General features: G+C 40.9%; 2 protein-coding genes across 2 annotated transcripts in view; one reads left to right on the top strand and one right to left on the bottom strand.

Moving 5' to 3' along the window:
• Window positions 1-7,209, bottom strand: part of cisd2 (CDGSH iron sulfur domain 2) — a 31,312-nt gene extending 24,103 nt beyond the window's left edge. The window contains exon 1 of the mRNA XM_059965526.1: window positions 7,070-7,209. Coding sequence (XP_059821509.1) covers window positions 7,070-7,172 — 103 coding nt within the window. The 5' untranslated portion in view covers window positions 7,173-7,209. The remainder of the gene's footprint in view (window positions 1-7,069) is intronic.
• Window positions 7,210-7,680: 471 nt separating this feature from the next.
• Window positions 7,681-16,329, top strand: LOC132390945 (uncharacterized). The gene is made up of 4 exons (XM_059963479.1): window positions 7,681-7,954; window positions 8,321-8,402; window positions 12,699-12,847; window positions 16,146-16,329. The coding sequence occupies exons 1-4, from the start codon at window positions 7,749-7,751 to the stop codon at window positions 16,327-16,329; spliced, it is 621 nt and encodes a 206-aa protein (XP_059819462.1). The 5' UTR covers window positions 7,681-7,748.
• The last annotated feature ends 3,210 nt before the right edge of the window (window positions 16,330-19,539 follow it).

Raw genomic sequence — 19,539 nt, 5'->3', positions numbered from 1 at the left:
GGTTCTGTGGTTGATTTTGAGAAAATCTATAAACAGCAGAAAGAGTGACAAAACATAAATGGACTCCTTGTCAAAATGCTCCATGCCAACCAACATTCTCAACTAAGCTAACCTCATTCGCCCGCATTTGATCCACGTCAGTCTAAACCTTTCCAATGCATGTATTATATCTATCCAAGTAATTTTTTAAATGGTATTAATGTATGTGCCTCCACTACTTCCTCCAGCAGCTGCAGCTCATTCCATATATTGATCACTCTGATTGAAAAAGTTACCCTTCAAGTTCCTATTAAACATCTCCTCTCTCACCTCATACTGATGCACTCTGGTTATTGATTCCCTACACCTGCACTTTGTGCAATGCCTCTATCTATGCCTCTTATGATTTTATACACCTCTAAGATTAGCTCCTCATTCGCCAATGCTCCAATAAATCCTAACGTGTTCAGTCTCTCTCCGTTATTCAGTTCAAAACGAAATATATTCCAAATACAATCTCACCAACATCTTGTACAATATAACATCCCAACTTAATGCCAACTGGAGAAGACGAAAATGACAAAAAGCTTCTTTGCTACCTTAACTACCTACAATGCTAATTTCAGAGAACCATGTACTTGTAGTCCTTGTCCCTCTGTTCTGCAATACTCCCTCAAGCCCTATTGTTGATTGTGAATGTCCTACCTCAATTTGATTTTCTAAAATGTAACACCTCTCACTTATCCAAACAGAACTGTGTTCACCATTTCTCAGCCAGTACTCAGTATCCCTAAATCCTTATAACCATCTTCACTGTCAATAATATTTATAACACTTGCAAACTTACTAACAATACCTTCTCATCCAAACTGTTGATATGGATGACAACCTGTAATGGGCCTAGCACTAACCCTGGGGAGACACTAGTCATGGGCCTCCAGTCCAAAATCAACCTTGCACCATCACCCTGTTTCCTAGCTCAAAGCCGGCCTTGTATCTGATTAGCCAATTCTCCCTGGATCGCATGTAATCTAACTTTCCATTGCAACCTATTATGTAGAACCTTAAAGGTCTTACTATAGACTTTATCAACCAGCCTCTCTCAACCTTCTTGGTTAATCTTCAAAAACCTCAATCAAATTTGCAGGACAAGTTCTTGCAGACAAATAGTTTTGCTAATAATCCCCATGAACCACCTACCCAAAATGCTTCTATATCTTACCCCTTGGAATTCCCTCTAGTAACTTATCTAGCACAGATAATAGACTTGCTGGTCTATAGTTCCCAGGCTTTTCCTTGCAGCCCTTCTGAACGAAGGCATAACATTAGCCACACTCTAGTTTTCTGGTACTTCTGTTAACTCAGTCAGGGCTTCCATCATTTCTTCTCTAGTTTCCCACAATGTTTTGCATGAATCTGATTAGGCCCAGATTTACCTACCTTCCTGCACTTAAAGTCAGCCAGCCTCTCATCTGCTATAATGCAGACTAACCCCCCCCCAAGACATCCTCATTAATTATCTTAAGTTCTGAAAATACATAAAGTCTAGTAATTTGGACAAAAAAAATGACACATAGCATTTGGAGTCATACAGCATGGAACAAACTCTTTGGCCCAGCTTGTCCATACCAAACAAGATGTCCATTCAAGCTAGTCCTATTTGCAGATGTTTAAGCCAAACTTTCTAAACCTTTTCTATTGATGTACCCATCTTAATGCCTTTTAAACATTGTAATTGTATCTGCTTGTACAGCTTCCTCAAAAGTTCAAAGTATATTATCAAAGTACATATATGTCACCATACACAACCCTGAGATTCATTTTCTTGTGGGCATACTCAATAAATCCAATAACCATAATAGAATCAATAAAAGACTACATCAACTTGGGCATTCAACCAGTGTGCAAAAGACAACAAACTGTGCAAATACAAAAATAAATAATAATAGATAAATATGCAATTAATATTGAAAATGTGAGATGAAGAGTCCTTGAAAGTGAGTCCATAGGTTGTGGGACCAGTTCAAACATGAGTGAAGTTATCCCCTCTGGTTTCGGAGTCTGCTGGTTGAGAGGTAGTAACTGTTCCTGAACCTGGTGGGGAAAGTCCTGAGGCTCCTGTACCTTCTTCCTGTTGGCAGCAGTGAGAAGGAAGTATGACCTGAGTGGTGGGGGTACCCGATGATGTACGCTGCTTTCCTACAACAACACTCCATGTAACTGCGCTCAATGGTGGGGAGGGCTTTACTTGTGATGAACGAGGCTGTATCCACTACTTTTTGTGTGATTTTCCATTCAAGGCATTGGTGTTTCCATATCAGGCTGTGATGCAACCAGTCAATATACTCTTCACATCACATCTAAAGAAATTAGTTAAAGTTATAGATGTCAAGATGAATCTTCATAAACTCCTAAGAAAGCAGAGGCGCTGCCGCGAATTCTTCATAATTGCACTTGCGTGCTGGGCTCAGGACAGATCCTCTGAAATGCTAACACCAAGGAACTTAAAGTTGCTGACCCTCTCCACCTCTGATCCTCTGATGAGGACTGACTCATGGACCTCCAGTTTCGTCCTGAAGTCAATAATCAGCTCCTTGGTCTTGCTGACATTAATTAAGAGATTATTGTCATGGCACCACTCAGTCAGATTTTCAATCTCCCTCTACCCTCTGGCAGCCTATTGCATATACAAACCACCTATGTTTAAAGTTTCCCCTCTCACCTTAAATCTGTATCGTTTAGTTTTAGCTTCCCCTAACATGGGATAAAGACTGGTCATCTACCTTATCTAAGCCCTTTATGATTTTCCATACCTCTTATGCTCAACCCTCGGCTTCCTAAGCTCCAAAGAAAAAACCCCAGCCTTGCGATAATCCACATACCCACCGTCTACCACCCTGCGCTTATCAAATTTCTGCTACCTCCTCAAAAAAAAACCAATCCAATATGAGAGACAAATTTATGGTGACCTTCCTTTCCAAATGTTGGTATATCTCACATATCACAATCCCCTCACTAACCTTCCCACCACTAATATCAGACTCACTGACCTTGTTACCTGGCTTTTCTTTCCAGTATTCTGGTATCCAATCAGTGCCTAAAAATGGCCCCTACAATGTCTTCCTCCCCCATCTTCCCTTAGTGTCTTAGCATATCCTTGGTTAGACCCAGCGGATTTATTCACCTTAATAGGCCTCAAATCTGTCAGCACCACTGCTTTGATGTGGATAGATTCCAATACATACAGTAACTATGTTTCCCCTGTAGTAACTATGTTTCCCTTAGTTCCTGAACTTTCATGACAAATACCAACAATGTATATTGATTTAACATCTCTCCTACCTTCTTTGGCTCCACACACAACCAGTGATAATTAACAGCACCTATTTTTCCCCCAGTTTTACACTTAATACTCTAAATATTTTCCTTGTCTATCCCAAAGCTATCTCACGTTCTTAATTATGAAGGTGCTGAGGTCTAGAGGATTGAGAGCTTCAAATTCTTAGAGTAAACATCACCAGTCCTGGTCCAATCACATTGATGCCATGGCCAGGAATACACACCCGTCCCTTTACATCCTCAGGAGGTTAAAGAAATCTGGCATGTCCATTTGACACTGACCAATTTTTAACCAATGCACTATGGAAAGCATCACTGCTCTTCTGACGTTTGTAGGCACAGCTCTGCACATCACAGAAACTAGTCTACACTCTATGGACTGAGTTCACTTCTCACTGTACCACAAAAACATAATCAAAGACCCTACCCAACCCAGACATCCACTCTTTTCCCCTCAAATCCAACAGAAGATACAAAAGCCTGAAAATACATACTGCTAAGCTCAAAGACAGATTCTATCCTATGATCTTGCACATTATTACCCAACTACACTTTCTCTGTAACTGTAACTTTTTTTATTGTTATTGTTTTACCTTAATGTATTGTTGCAATGAATTGATATGTGTGAACAATATGCAAGTACGTTGGTACATATGACAATAATAAACCAATTTACTCATTTATTTGACAATTTGCCCTCCTGATTTCCCTCATGTTCTCTTACATCTCTTATACAGAAGGGAATCAGTTGATCCCAGCTGACATGCTTTATTCTTGGCTCAACATCCCTCGTCAATCAGGTTTCTCTAATCCTGTCAGCCTTGCTCTTCATTCTGAAAGGAACATGCTGTCCCCTAACTCTCCTTATTTCACTTTGGAAAGCCTCCCATTTGCCAGACAGCCCTATATTTGCAAATAGCCTCTCCCAATCAACCAAAATTTAGCATTTTAATTTATGGTCCAATCCTATCTTTTCCTAGAACTATTTTTAAACTAATAGAATTATGGTCACTGGCCCCCAAAGAGCTTCCCTAACTGATGCTTCTGTCACTTACCCAGCCCCATTTCCCAAGAGGTGGTCAAGTACTGTCCCATCTCTAATAAAAACATCTAGATACTGTTTTGGAAAACTTTCCTAGACATTTATCAGATTCCACCCCATCCAATCCCTTTGCACTAATAAATGTAAGGGAAATTAAAATTACCTATTATTGTAACATTATTCTTACAGTTATTATTTTTACTATCTCCCTACACGTCTGTTGCACTAATTCCTGCAGGCAATTAGGACATTATGAATTTGGAAAGTATCAACAAGACAAGGGGTCTGACTGAGGACATTCATTCTAAGGGTCTCTTGTTTCTTCCCAAGACAAAAGCAGGACAATGCTGTAATTTGCAGGAAGAGAAAAAGACCTTTGAACCTACATCTACAGATATTTAGAAAGATAGCAGGAATGGCAATAACATAGTTAAAAAAGGATATGGGATGATTTTCTTTATTGGTGTCAGAGTTAAATAGCACAGAAGCAGGCTCTTGAGCAGCATTTTGTTCCTGTTGTTGCACAAAATACAAGAGCAGGAGAGCTATGCTAAAACTGACATACAACATTAAACAGCAGCTTGCATAGAGGGTCACTGTATTACAGTCAAGACATAAATAGGCAACAGCAGATATTTGAGATATTTTATTCTCAAAAAGTCAAGTCAAGAAGCATATCAAATTTAAGGGAAAGACAAACAATGCTGTGAAGATAAGTGCTAACCCAGTAAAATGCTAGTGTCTATAATTTATCAAAGGATGATGGAAAAAATGGAAAAATAAATTACAGAGTAAGCTAGCAAGGAATTTAAAAAGCTTCCATTAGTATGAGTGGTCTCTTAGAAAAGCAAAGGCCATTTAGCCAATAACTTCCACGTAGGTCAAATATAGCACTCTAACACACAAAAACCACACACAAAATGCTGAAGGAACCCAGCAAACTAAGTAGCATCGATGGAAAAGTCGATGTTTCAGGCCGAGACCCTTCAGCAGGACTTCACTTCTCTTGTTTGTGATTGGACTCTAACTTAGTCCCACTTTCCAACACTTGACACAGTGGGCCACAAATTTCCAGGCACTTTTTAAAATGTGTCATGGATTTCAGCCTCCCCACATTTACACAACATGATACATCCCCAGCAACAATCACAAGAGGCAAGCACGAGGAAATTTGCAGATGCTGGAAATTCAAGCAACACACACAAAATGCTGGCGGAACGCAGCAGGTCAGGTAGCATCTATAGGAAGAAGCACTGTGACTTTTCGGGCTGAGACACTTCGTCAGGACTAACTGAAAGGAAAATAGTAAGAAATTTGAAAGTAGGAGTGGGAGGGGAAAATACAAAATGATAGGAGAAGACCAGAGGGGGTGGGGTGAAGCTGAGAGCCAGAAAGGTGATTGGCAAAAGGGATACAGAGCTAGAGAAGGGAAAGGATCATGGGACAGGAGGCCTAGGGAGAAAGAAAGGGGGAGAGGAGCACCTTTATAAAGAATAAAGGAGCTTGAAGAGATTTGGCATGTCAACAAATACATTTAAAAACTTCTATAGATGTACCGTGGAGAGCATTTTGACAAGCTTCGTCACTCTCTGTTATGGAGGGCTACTGCACAGGACAGAAAGAAGCTTCAGAGGGTTGTAAATTTAGTCAGCTCCATCTTGAGCAGTAGCCTACAAAGTACCCAGGACACCTTTAGGAAGTGGTGTCTCAGAAAGGCAATATCCATTAAGGACCTCTAGTGCCCAGGGTATGTCCTTTTCTCAATGTTACCATCAAGTAGGAGGTCCAGAAGCCTGAAGGCACACACTCAGCGATTCAGGAACAGCTTCTTCCCCTCCACCATCTGATTCCCAAATTTATTGTTTTTCTCTCTCTGCTAAATTATGTATTGTGTTGAACTGCTGCTGCTAAGTTAATAAATTTCACATCACATGCTGGTGATAATAAACCTGATTCTATCTGCCCAGCACCCCCACATTACTTCCACGAGTTGCTTTGCCAACATCCCTCCTGTTATTCCAAGCTCCACCCTCCTCTCCAATCAGATTCCACTATCTTCAGCCTTTTATCATTTCCACCTCATAGTGACTCACTATAAGCACTCTCCCTCATCACTTGGATCCACCTGTCACCTGCCAGCTCTTGCTCCATCCCTTCCCTCAATCTTTTTAGACTACTTATCTCATCTCCATCTTTCAGTACGTGCAGGGTCTTGACCTGAAGTGCCAATGGTCCATCTCCCAATGTAGATGCTGCATGACAGACTGAGTTATTCCAGCCCTTTGCGTTGCTCTTAAGAGAAATGGCTGCAAAAATAGAGGATCCAAAAACTGCAAATCCTGACTAAACACCAGAGCATTTCCATCACTTTATTTATGACTTTCTTCTTGCCAAGTTTCCGGAAAGGTCGCAATAGATTGGCAAAACACAAGCAGACATCCTTCACCCATCCAAGAAAGGGGATAAAACACAGGAAACATTCACAACTTAGGCTTTGGTAAAATGCTGGAAGTAGTAGTGTATTACAAAGTCAAGGAACTAAACAAAGACACGTGGAACTGACGCTGAAAGTGGTGGGGGTGGAGTTCAAAGGGGAGATGGAGAGGTTGGGGTGTGAAGGTACGGGGTTTGGGTAACTGAGGTGAGGGGAAGGCGTAAGTAAAAGGGGGTTGGGGATGACGGAAACTGAATCTATATCCCCTCCTTTACCTGTGAGTTGAGCGAAGCCACCCAGCGTGACCGGCAGCGGGATCCGCTTCAGGTAGGCAGGTAGCTGCACCTTGATGATGCGCGCCAGAACATCGAGCACCATGGTGGTGTCAGCGGAAGACGGAGACCGCGCCCCTCAGGCCGACGACACATGACGTCACACCTCGCGATGGTAAACGCTGACAGATGTGTGTTCCCTATTGGCTCGGTGCTAAGGTGAAAGGGCGAGCGGGAAATTCTTTGGCTTTGGAAGAATGACAGTCCGCAGCCGTCCATCACCTAGACTCCGCCCCTCACTCCAATCCCGCCTACGGACCCTGCTCTTTAATCGCCGAGTGCTCCGACTCTTGCTCCTGGATGTATAACTCCTCCTCATCCCTGACCCGTGTCTCCCCGTGCTATCCTCAAAACCATCCCGACAAATAAAATACAGTGTGACCTCGACGGACATCGCATTTCAGCGCCATCTTAAATCAATATCAGAATTAAATTCACCTCTTCCCCACCATGCCCTCAGCCAACTCCCCTACGCTGCCTGTTCCAAAAGTTCTTTCTGTGCTTCATCAAACACCCTCCCCTCCATCGATCCTGCTTGACTTGCCGAGCTCCATCAGTATTTGTGTTGCCACACCACCTTTACATAGCAAGTCTTTAACAAAACCATTCCTCTACCAACCCCATGTCTCCTCTCCAATATAATTCCCAAATTCTGCACTCTGCAAATTCTGTTCATCATCAATTGGTATCTCCACCACAAACTCTGACATTCTCCAAACTCCATCACTCCACAACACAGTTTCTTCCATCATATTCCTCCCTGGCAGATTTGGTTAGGCTTCCTTTTGTTTACTGTGAAATTGAAGAGTCTGAGGGATTTCCTGACAGGTATGAAAAATAATCTAAGTATAGATTGGGTAGATGACAGGAAAAAGATTCTCCATAGAACTATGGAAATAGTCTAATGTATTGGATAAATGATTATACTTGAAATATTTTACAAAAATCTGGTGATTGACCATGAGAATATGGGAATACCTGGAAGGTATTGCAGTTCAGGGAAAAGGGAGCTATTTCAGAAGATTCAGATACAGTGGTATGCAAAAGTTTGGGCACCTCTGGTCAAAATTTCTGTTACTGTGAATAGCTAAGCAAGTAAAAGAAGAACTGATTTCCAAAAGGCTTAAAGTTAAAGATGAAACATTTCTTTAATATTTTAAGCAAAATTACTTTTTTTATTTCCATCTTTTACAGTTACAAAATAACAAAAAAGGAAGAGGGCCCGAAGCAAAAGTTTGGGCACCTTGCATGGCAGCACTTAGTAACACCCCCTTTGGCAAGTATCACAGCTTGTAAATGCTTTCTGTAGCCAGCTAAGAGTCTTTCAATTCTTGTTTGGGGGATTTTCACCCATTCTTCCTTGCAAAAGGTCTCTAGTGCTGTGAGATTCTTGGGCTGTTTTGCATGCACTGCTCTTTTGAGGTCTATCCACAGATTCTGGATGATGTTTAGGTCAGGGGACTGTGAGGGCCACAGCAAAACCTTCAGCTTGTGCCTCGAGGTAGTCCATTGTGGATTTTGAGGTGTGTTTAGGATCATTATGCTGTTGTTGAAGCCATTCTCTTTTCATCGTCATCTTTTTTACAGATGGTGTGATGTTTGCTTCCAGAATTTGCTGGTATTTAATTGAATTCATTCTTCCCTCTTCCAGTGAAATGTTCCCCATGCCATTGGCTGCAACACAAGCCCAAAGCATGATCAATCCACCCCCATGCTTAACAGTTGGAGTGGTTTTCTTTTTATGAAATTCTGCACCCTTTTTTCTCCAAACATACCTTTGCTTATTGCAGCCAAAAAGTTCTATTTTAAATTTCATCATTCCACAGGACTTGTTTCCAAAATGCATCAGGCTTATTTAGATATTCCTTTGCAATCCTCTGATGCTGAATTTTGTGGTGAGGATGCAGGAAAGGTTTTCTTCTGATGACTCTTCCATGAAGGTCATATTTGTGCAGGTGTCACTGCACAGTAGAACAGTGCACCACCACTCCAGAGTCTGCTAAATCTTCCTGAAGGTCTTTTGCAGTCAAACAGGGGTTTTGATTCGCCTTTCTAGCAATCCTACAAGGAGTTCTCCAGGAAAGTTTTCTTCATCTTCCAGACCTCAACTTGACCTCCACCGTTCCTGTTAACCGCCATTTCTTAATTACATTATGAACTGAAAAAACAGCTACCTGAAAACACTTTGTTATCTTCTTATAACTGTCTCCTGCTTTGTGGGCATCATTTATTTTAATTTTCAGAGTGCTAGACAGCTGCTTAGAGGAACCCATGGCTACTGATTGTTGAGACAAGGTTTGAGGATTCAGGGTATTTATAAAGCTTTGAAATTTGCATCACCTAGGCTTTCCTAACGATGATTATGAACAAGCCATAGCCCTAACAAGCTAATTAAGGTCTGAGACCTTGGTAAAAGTTATCTGAGAGTTCAAATCTCTTGGGGTGCCCAAATATTTGCATGGTAAGCACAAAGTACACTTGCAGATGCTGTGGTCAAATTTACACGTACAACAAGCTGGAGGAACTCAGGCCAAGTCCCTTCGTCAAGACTTCTGCATCCCATTTTTTATCCCTTCCATGACTGACAAAGTCTTTAAGGATTGGGATGTACTAGGTATTAAGTGTTTTTGGGATCTGTTTATCTCAGGATCTCTTGCTTCATTTGACCAATTTTCAACTAAATTTGCACTGCCAAAAACACATTTCTACAGATACCTTCAAATTAGATATTTCTTATGTTCCCAATTAACTACTTTTCCTATAGGTCCTGATAAAAATTTACTGGACGATCTTTTAAATTTAAAACCTTTTGTTAATGGTTCTATTACCGGTATCTATAACTTGTTGATTGATTCTAGACAAGACTTTTTAGATAAAATAGAAAAAGCTTGGGAGGATGACCTAAATTGTCAGATTTCTGATGAAAGATGGAATAAAATTCTTAAACAGGTTAATAAATCATCTTTCTGTGCCTGTCATTCTCTTCTACAATTTAAAGTGGTTCATAGAGCTTACATTTCTAAACAGAAGCTGTCCAGTTTTTATCCGAACGTTTCTCCACTTTGTAATAAATGCAACTCTGCTGATGCCTCTTTAATTCATGTTTTGGTTTTGCCCTAAAATTGAAAGGTTTTGGCGGGAAGTATTCCATACCTTCTCACAACTTTTTAGGGTCCAATTTGACCCAAATCCCCTTACTGACTTGTTTGGTATTATTGCAAATGAAGATATAACTTTAAATACTCCTAACCGATAGATTTTAGTTTTTACCTCTCTTTTAGCAAGGAAAGCACTCTTGTTTAAATGGAAGGAGTCTACCCCTCCTACGCATCTTCAATGGCTACGTGATATTATGTCTGATTTAAATTTAGAGAAGATCCGCTGCTCAGTCTTAAATTCGAAACAATCTTTTTTATGATATCTGGGGACCTTTCCTAAATTACTTTTCCAATTTATAAAGTTTAACAGCACACAGACTTTTATGTATATTTCTATCTTCTTAAGCGAATATGTTTTTTTTTCTAATTATCCATTATCATCCATCAGCTTTTTTCTTTGGTAGTTGGTAGGGGGTTGACATTTTTTTATATAAAAAAATTATTTTATGATGTATGATTTATCTTTAAATTTTTGATTACAGAGTGCTATACCTTTATGTGATATGCTATAACATTTTGATCAACTTTATTACAATATATGAATGTACACAATTTATGTTGAGATGTATCTGTGTGTTGCACTCTGTAAATCTTGTTTTTTCTTCTGAATAAAAATATTGTAAAAACAAAAGAAAGAGAAGGCATGAAAGAATATTGGCATCAATTCAATCTGATGCTTTATAAGTAGCTAAATAGTGAGCTGAGAACATAGAACACAAAATAGTACAGCACAGAAACCAGCCCCTTGGCTCATGATAACTGCATTGAACAATCCTAAATAAAATACTTATCTTTTGACAATGCATGATCCATATCCCTCCATTCTCTGCAGGTTCATATGTCTAGCTAATGGGCTCTGAAATACCACTATCATTTTCCCTCTTAACTAGAACATAGAACATAAAACTGTATAACTGAGGAGAGTGGGCCTAAAGAGTTAATCAGTGCATGGAAATAGAGGATGTGGGTGAGGTTCTTAATGAATGTGTTGCACCTGTCTCCACATTGTGGGCATGCTAGGTTGACACTGGAATGTGTAGAACATTTCACTGTATGTTTGGTGTACATGTGTTAAATAAATCCAAACCTGACAAAAGACGGGGAAGATGGTTATGTTGAAGATAAAGAAGATGAATGCAAAATATTTAATGGGATAAAAAGTAAAGGAAGAGATATTAAGAAGATTAAGATGGGTAATTTACTGGGCCCAGATAAAATCTATCACAGCGAGAAAATTGAAGAAACTCTGCTTACAATTTTTCAATCTCCAGCTGCAAGAACAGTGTCAAAGAATTAGAGGATTGTGAATGTTGTAGTCATGAAAGGGGAAAGTGGATAAAGAAGTTCCAAGTAAGCTTATTATCAAAGTAGATAGTACATGACCATATACAACCCATTTTCTTGCAGGCAGCCACAGTAAATACAAGAAATGCGATAGAATCAATGAAAGACTGCACCCAACAGCACAGACAAGAAACCAATGTGCAAAAGACAACAAATTGTTCAAATACAAAAAGAAAAAGAAAAAGTGATGATAATAATAATAATGCATGAAAAGCTCCAGTACACTGAAGTAAAAGGGGAAATTGAAAGACTATGGAACATGAACATTGTCCCAACAACTGCATCATCACAATAGCATTGAACAATTAGGCCTACACAGCAATATTTAAATAAATCCCCAGAAAGCCACAATACTAAACACTAAAACTAGAATGGTTAGAAAGTTCCAAAACAATTGAGAAATGAGTGTGCTTGTCTATGCCTGTACCTCAGGTTTTACCAGCTTGAGCTGAGAAAAAATACATTTTAAAGAAATATAATACTGGACCCAGGACAGATCCTCTGAAATAATAAGTATCAGCTAAGATTAACCAGTGATGTGAAGATTATTCAAAAGCTTTCTAAAGAACCATATAAACACTGTTCCCTCTAAGTTGCATGGGTGCACAGTTACATAGTAACTGAAACGATCCCATGCACATAGACTTTGTTGTCACAAAATTGGAATTTTCTTAACATTTACACATTTAAAAATGCTATGCAGTTTTCAGGCCATGTAAAAATTTCCTGCTCAAAGCAATGATTGGTCCAGGCAGCTGTAATAAAAACTAGAGGGAACATTATATATAAACCAGAAATTAGAAAGGTACAGATTAATCAGGGGTAGTCATCGTGGAATTGTGAAGAGATTCTGACAGATGTAGAATGTTTGAGGCAATAACTTTGAGAAGTATTTAATGTCATCTATAAAGATTTTAGCAAGGTGTCATATGGCTGATTGCAAAGTAAAACCCCATGGGATCCAAAAAACTACCCAGACTCTTGCTTTTTTAATTAAATGATTTCAGATGCTTTTAAGAGGTTGGTCATGGCTAGAATTAACTCCTGCAATTTCTGTACTGCCACAACAGGTGGACACAATCTCATTGGCTTTCCACTTGCCTTTGGAGCACCGAGACAGCAGTAAATCATACATCAGGTTGCTGCTTATCAATTACAGCCCGGCTTTCAACACATCCATCCCCTCAGTGCTAATCAACAAGCTTCAAAACCTGGACCTGTAAGTGTATCTTCAGCTTCCTCATTGGAAAACCACAGTCAATGTGGGTTGATAATAGCATTTCCTCCTTCGCCAATCAACACAAGTGCACATCAAGGATGTGTGTTTGGCCCACGGCTCTACTCTCTCTACACTTATGACTGTGTGGCTAGGCTCAGCTTAAACACTATCTATAAATCTGCTGATGAAACCACTGTTGGCAGAATCTCAGATGATGACGAGGAAGTGAGATAGATCAGCTGGTTGAGTGGTATTGTGACAAGAACCTTGCACTCTGTGTCAGCAAGACCAAGTACTGATTGTGAACTTCTAGAAGGGGAAGCCAGAGGGGTCAGCAGTGGAAAGGGTGAGCAGCTTCAAGTTCCTGAGTGTCAACATCCTGGAGGATCTATCTTGGGCCCAACAAATCATGAAGGTGTGCTATGGTTATAATTCATTAAGAATTAGAGGAGATTTGGAATGTTACCAAGACTCTTGCAAATTTCTATAGATGCACCATGGAGAACATACCATAACACGGCCTGGTATGGAGCCTCCAATGCAGGATCACAGGAAGGTGCAGAGGGTTGTAGACTCAGCCAGTTCCATCATGGGCACAACCTTCCCCACCATCAAGGAAATTTTCACAAGGCAGTGCCTCAAGAAGGCATTAAACCTCACCAAGGACCCTCACCATCCGGGATATTCCTACCATTGGGGAGGAGGTAGTGGAGCTTAAAGATCCATGCTCAGTCTTTTAGGGACAGCTTCTTTCCCTCTGTCATTAGATTTCTGGATGGTCCATGAACCCATAAACATTACCTCATTATTTGTCATTTGCATTATATATTTATTTTGGTAATTTTAATGTCTTGCACTGTACTGCTGCTGCAAACCAACGAATTCCACAACATAAACTAGTGATAATAAACTTGATTCTGTTTCTCACTGAGAAAAAGTGAAATTTAATATACTTAGACAAATGTCGAGGGCAAAATAAATAAGCTCACAAATGTGACAAAAACACTGGCTATGTGTGGAGAGTGAGGACAGGGACTTTGGACTGCAGGAAGTATTGATGCCCTAGACAGTTGGCAAAAGGGATTTAATCCAGACAAGGAAAAGGCAATGCATTTGGGAAATTGAAACAAGGCAGGGAATATACATTTAGTGGCCACTTTATAAGGTACACCTGCTTGTTAATGCAAATAGTCATGTGGCAGCAACTCAATGTATAAAGGTATGCAGACCTGGTCAAGAGGTTCAGTTGTTCAGACCAAACATTAGAATGGGGAAGAAATTAATCTAAGTGACTTCAACCATGAAATGATAGTTGGTACTAGACAGGGTGGTTTGAGTATTTCAGAAGCTGCTGATCTCCTGGGATTTTCACATGCAACAGTCTCTGAGAGTTACAGAGAATGGTGCGACAAACAAAATCCATCCAGTGAACAGCAGTTCTGTGAGTGAAAACGACTTGTTAATGAGAGATCAGAGGAGCTTAGCCTGACTGGCACAACAAGAGTGATGTGCGTAACAGCATCTCTTGAAGCTTGAAATGGATGGTCTACAGTAACAGCAGATATGAACATACACTCAGTGGCCACTTTATTCAAGATTCAAGATTGTTTAATGATCTTTCCAGCACACAAGTGCAAAGGAGAACAAAATAGTTGTTACTCTCGATCCAATACAGCACAAAAAACACAATAAGATAAATAACAGAATCATTTTTAAAACGACAATAAATATAAATACATAAGACAGCTTATGTGCATAGATTAATTATATGTCCATAAGGTAACACTAGGAACAGGAGTTTCTGTACATAAGATGACTTTGACAAGAAAAGATAAAGTAGTGGTAGTGGGGGAGGTGGGGGGGGGGGTTAGTGTTCTGGGTTTTCACCAGTCTTACTGCTTGGGAAAGTAGCTATTTTGAGCCTAGTGATTCTGGCATACGTAGATGCTACATAACCTCCCTGATGGGAGTGTGGCAAACAATCCATGAGCAGAGTGGGTGGGATCTTTCATGATGTTACTGGCCTTTTTCTGGCATCAAAGGGGATGATTTCATGCAACTTTACTTCATCATTGAAATGTTCCCACAACCTATGAACTCACTTTCAAGGACTTTTCATCTCATATTCTTGATATTTATTGCTTAATTATTTACGTTATATATGTATGTATGTATGTGTATGTATGTATGTATACACACACACTTTGATAATAAATTTACTTTGATGCTGAATAGACTGGTGCCACACGTACCTAATAAAGTTTCCACTGAGTGTACAATAAATGTGAGGATATTCGGTAGTTTAGAGGAACAAAGGGATCTTGTTTAATCCATCCAGATTGGGGAAAAGTTCACCTCAATATGGAGAAGATATGATAGTGCTGGAGAGAGTACAGAGTAGATTCACCAGAATATTGCTTGGGATGGAGTGTCTCAGCCGGTGGTGGGGGTGGGGGGAGGTGGTGTCTAGAGAAATGGATCAGTTCTCTCTGGAATGGAAAAGGTTTAGAGGGGACATGGTTGAGGTATTTAAAATTATGAGTGATATAGATAGATTGCAGGAAACCATTCCCCATATCAGATGTGAGTTAGAAGAGATTTGAAGAGTTCTTTGTCACCCAGAGAGTGGTGAATATCTTGAACACACTGCCAGAGAGAGCAATGGAAGCAGAGTCACTGACAGTATTTAAGAAGAGTTTGGAAAAGTAGTTGAACCAATACACATGAAGGGCTCCAGACCTAGAAAATGGGATTCATAAGGATGGGTGTTCATTGGTTGGCATGAACATGGTGAGTGGAATGGCCTGTTCCCATGCTGTATGACTTTGTGACTATGAATATATTAAGTTAATTAGACCCAGCAGTAAAAGATCTGGTCACCACAGTACAGAAAGCACTGGGGAGGGTGAGAAAGGAGTTATAAGGAGTTGCCAGGACTGGACAATTTTAGCTGTAGGTAACCTTGTTTTGTTTCATTTGGTATGGGGTAGCTAAGAGGAGACCAAACTGAAGTGTTTAATAGTGAGAGGTGTAGACAGAATAAATAGGAAAGATATATTCACTCAGCAGTGGGTGATAGAAGTGGTGAACTCACTGAAGGAAGGAATAGTGGAGAAAGAACCTTTAATTACACTTGAAGAGCTGAGTCTTGTAGGACACAGACCCATTACTGGCTGTTTCCACAGCACAACACAGCCAGAAAAGCCTCATGGCCTTTTTATGGTAAGGTTTTCTCACAACTGGTTGGACATCAACTGCCTGGAAGGTCTCTCATTTAACTCTTTGGTTTAATTTTCAGTCCAAGCCTCAAGTTCCGAGCAAGGAGAACACTCACAGGAATGGAAATACTGGTGTGGTCTCCCCCTACCCTGCTGTGGCACGTCTATTCTTCAGAAGGAATGGGCAAAGACAGCAGGTCACATGACTGCAACAAGCCAGGTCTCCTGTGTGCCAAAGTTGGGAGTCCTGAAGGTGTATGCTAGGTCAGTTAAGGTGACTTTGTTCCTCAATGGTCACATGCTGGGGCACAGTTCACATGGGTACAAGATTTGGGAGAAGACAGAAGGCAATAAAGGTCATAGCTACAGAGTTATTGAACCCTCTTGTGGGATATCAACTGGTGGGATCAGAGAGAAGAAACATAATTAAGAATATTTAATGGTACCTATTAGCATGTTAAATCGACTTTATTTCTTATATCCTTCGTATACATGAGGAGTAAAAATCTTTATGTTATGTCTCCATATAAATCTGCAATTTATAGAAATTTATAATATTATGTACAACAGGATAGTCAATATAACATAGAAATACAGTTGTCTCAGCATGAATTAAGCAGTCTGATGGCCTGTTGGTCCTGGCTTTTATGCTACGGTACTGTTTCCCAGATGGTAGCAACTGGAACAGTTTGTGGTTGGGGTGACTCAGGCTTCCAATGATCCTTTGGGCCCTTTTCACACATCTGTCTTTGTAAATGTTTTGAATAGTGGGAAGTTCACATCTGCAGATGCGCTGGGCTGTCCGCACCACTCTCTGCAGAGACCTGCGATTGAGGGAAGTACAGTTCCCATACCAGGCAGAGCGATGCAGCCAGTCAGGATGTTCTCAATTGTGCCCCTGTAGAAAGTTCTTAGGATTTGGGGGCCCATAGCAAACTTCTTCAACCGTCTGAAGTGAAAGAGGCGCTGTTGTGCCTTTTTCACCACACAACTGTTATGTACAGACCACGTGAGACCATAAGATTTAGGAGCAGAATTAGGCCATTAGGCCATATTACTGATTGTAGGAAGACATGGATGGGGACTTAATGCCACTTATCATAAAGAAAAACCTGTTAAGTACATAAACATGAGAAAGACTGCAGATGCTGGAAATCCAAAGCAATGCACACAAAACGCTGGAGGAACTCAGCAGGTCAGACAGCACCTATAGGAATGTTGGCGTTTTGAACCGAGACACTTCTTCAGGACTGAGAAGAAAGGGGAAAGATGCCAGAATAAAAAGGTGGGAGGAGAGGAGGGAGGCTAGCTGGAAGGAGATAGGTGAACCCAGGTAAGTGGGAAAAGTCAAGGGTTGAAGAAGATGGAATCTGATATGAGAGGAGAGTGGACTTTAGGAGAAAGGGAAGAAGGAAGGGACACAACAGGAGGTGAGAAGAGATAAAAGATCAGAGTGAGGATTAGAGGAAGTGAGGGGAATTTTTTTACTGGAAGGAGAAATGGATATTCATGCCATTAGATTAGAGGCTTAAAGGAAGTACAATCTTTCCTAAGTGTTGGTTTGTATCATGTGAATTGACTCTGAATACTTTGTTGTTTCTGGGCTTTGTGCTTTAGTTGAGAGTTACCCCAGAGTTACTGCAGTGTTGCTGATTTTGCGAGGGTGCGGCGGGAATGTGCTCCATGTAGAGAACAAAGTTCTCCTTGAGTGATGGTGATGTCAGGCAGTGACCATGGCAAGTCCTTTAGGCAACTTAAAAGTGGAAGTGGTTCCAGTTTGCGGAATGAGTGATATAACTTCCAGGGGAGCACACAGAAAAAGAACACTGCACTGATGGAGAACTTACACTGTCACAGAGGTACTGCTGAGAAAGGGGCATTACTGAGGGAGTATCACACTGTATGAGGCGCAGTACTGAGGCAGTGCTACACTGTGGGGGGGTGGTACTGAGGGAGTGTCACATTGTGAGAGGGGCAGTGCTGAGGAGAATACTGAGGGAGCATTACACAGTGGGAACAGCAGTACAGAGGGACAACACACCATGAGACGGATGTGTGTGTGTGTGTGTGTGTGTGTGTGTGTGTGTGTGTGTGTGTGTGTGTGTGTGTGTGTGTGTGAGTGTGTGTGTGTGCGCGCATGCCCTTAACTCCTGGTGGAGTTGTCGAGGCACCATCATGACAAGCTTTTTGCACCGATCTTTTTGGTGATTGCTCATCGTACGGTGTGCCTTGGGCATCTGAAACCTGGGGGAGCCCATCCCTCTCCAGGTTTTTTTTTTAACGAGGTCGTTGCTAGCTCAACACTCAACCCAGGCAAGGATGGTAATGAGGGAGAGTAACTTTGTGGTAGGACTGGTACTAATCGAACATCACACTGTGGGAGGGGCTGTACTGAGGGAGAGTTGCACTGTGGGAGGGACAGTTCTGAGGGAATTCCACGTTAAAGGAATGGTGTTAGGAGTTACAAATTCCTTGGCGTTAACATCGGATCTGTCCTGGGACCAGCACAGAAGTGTCATCACAAAGAAGGCATGACTGCATATCTACTTTCTTAGAAGTTTGCGTAGATTCAGCACGTCACCAGAAGGTTGAAAAACTCCAATAGATACATAGTGGAGAGCATCCTAACTGGTTGCATCACAGTGTGGTATGAAAACATCAATGCCCAAGAACTGAAAAGGCTACATAAATTTTTATGCACCACAGTAGCATAGTAGTTAGCGCGACACAATTATAACCTGGGGCGTCAGAGTTCAAAGTTCAATTTCAAAGCCATCTTACCCTTGGTTATTAGGCTTTATAATGAGTCATCCTATACCTGGGGAAGTGATGACCCCCTCCTGTTAGACTGTTTAAGGTAACTTATTTCTATTCTTTCTTACGTCTCTTCTAATATTTCTATATCTGTGCACTCGTAATGCTACTGTGACACTGTCATTTCCTTTGGGATCAAGTATCTATCTGTAACAAGTTTGTATGTTCCTTCTGTGAGTGCATGGGTTTCCTCTGGGTGCTCTATTTTCTCCTAGATTCCAAAGACATACTTGTTAATTGATTAATTGGACATTGTAAATTGTTCTGTGATTTGGTGCAACACAGCAGCATAGCAGTTAGCTAAATAGATCCGGGATTAAGAGAGTGAACAGCTTTAAATTCCTTGGAATAAACCTTACCAGCTGTGTAGTGAAAAAGGTACTACAGCGCCTCTTTCACTTCAGACGGTTGAAGAAGTTTGGTATAGGCCCCCAAATCCTAAAAACTTTCTACAGGGGCAAAATTGTGAGCATCCTGACTGGCTGCATCACTCTGCCTGGTATGGGAACTGTACTTCCCTCAATCGCAGGACTCTGCAGAGAGTGGTACGGACAGCCCAGCGCATCTGTAGATGTGAACTTCCCACTATTAAAGACATTTACAAAGACAGGTGTATGAAAAGGGCTCGAAGGATCATTGGGGACCCGAGTCACCTCAACC

This window comes from Hypanus sabinus, chromosome 3, assembly GCF_030144855.1.
Source record: "Hypanus sabinus isolate sHypSab1 chromosome 3, sHypSab1.hap1, whole genome shotgun sequence".
Taxonomy (NCBI): Eukaryota; Metazoa; Chordata; class Chondrichthyes; order Myliobatiformes; family Dasyatidae; genus Hypanus; species Hypanus sabinus.
The sequence above is the reverse complement of the archived record's forward strand: the minus strand, read 5'-3'. Positions and strand labels throughout refer to the sequence as shown.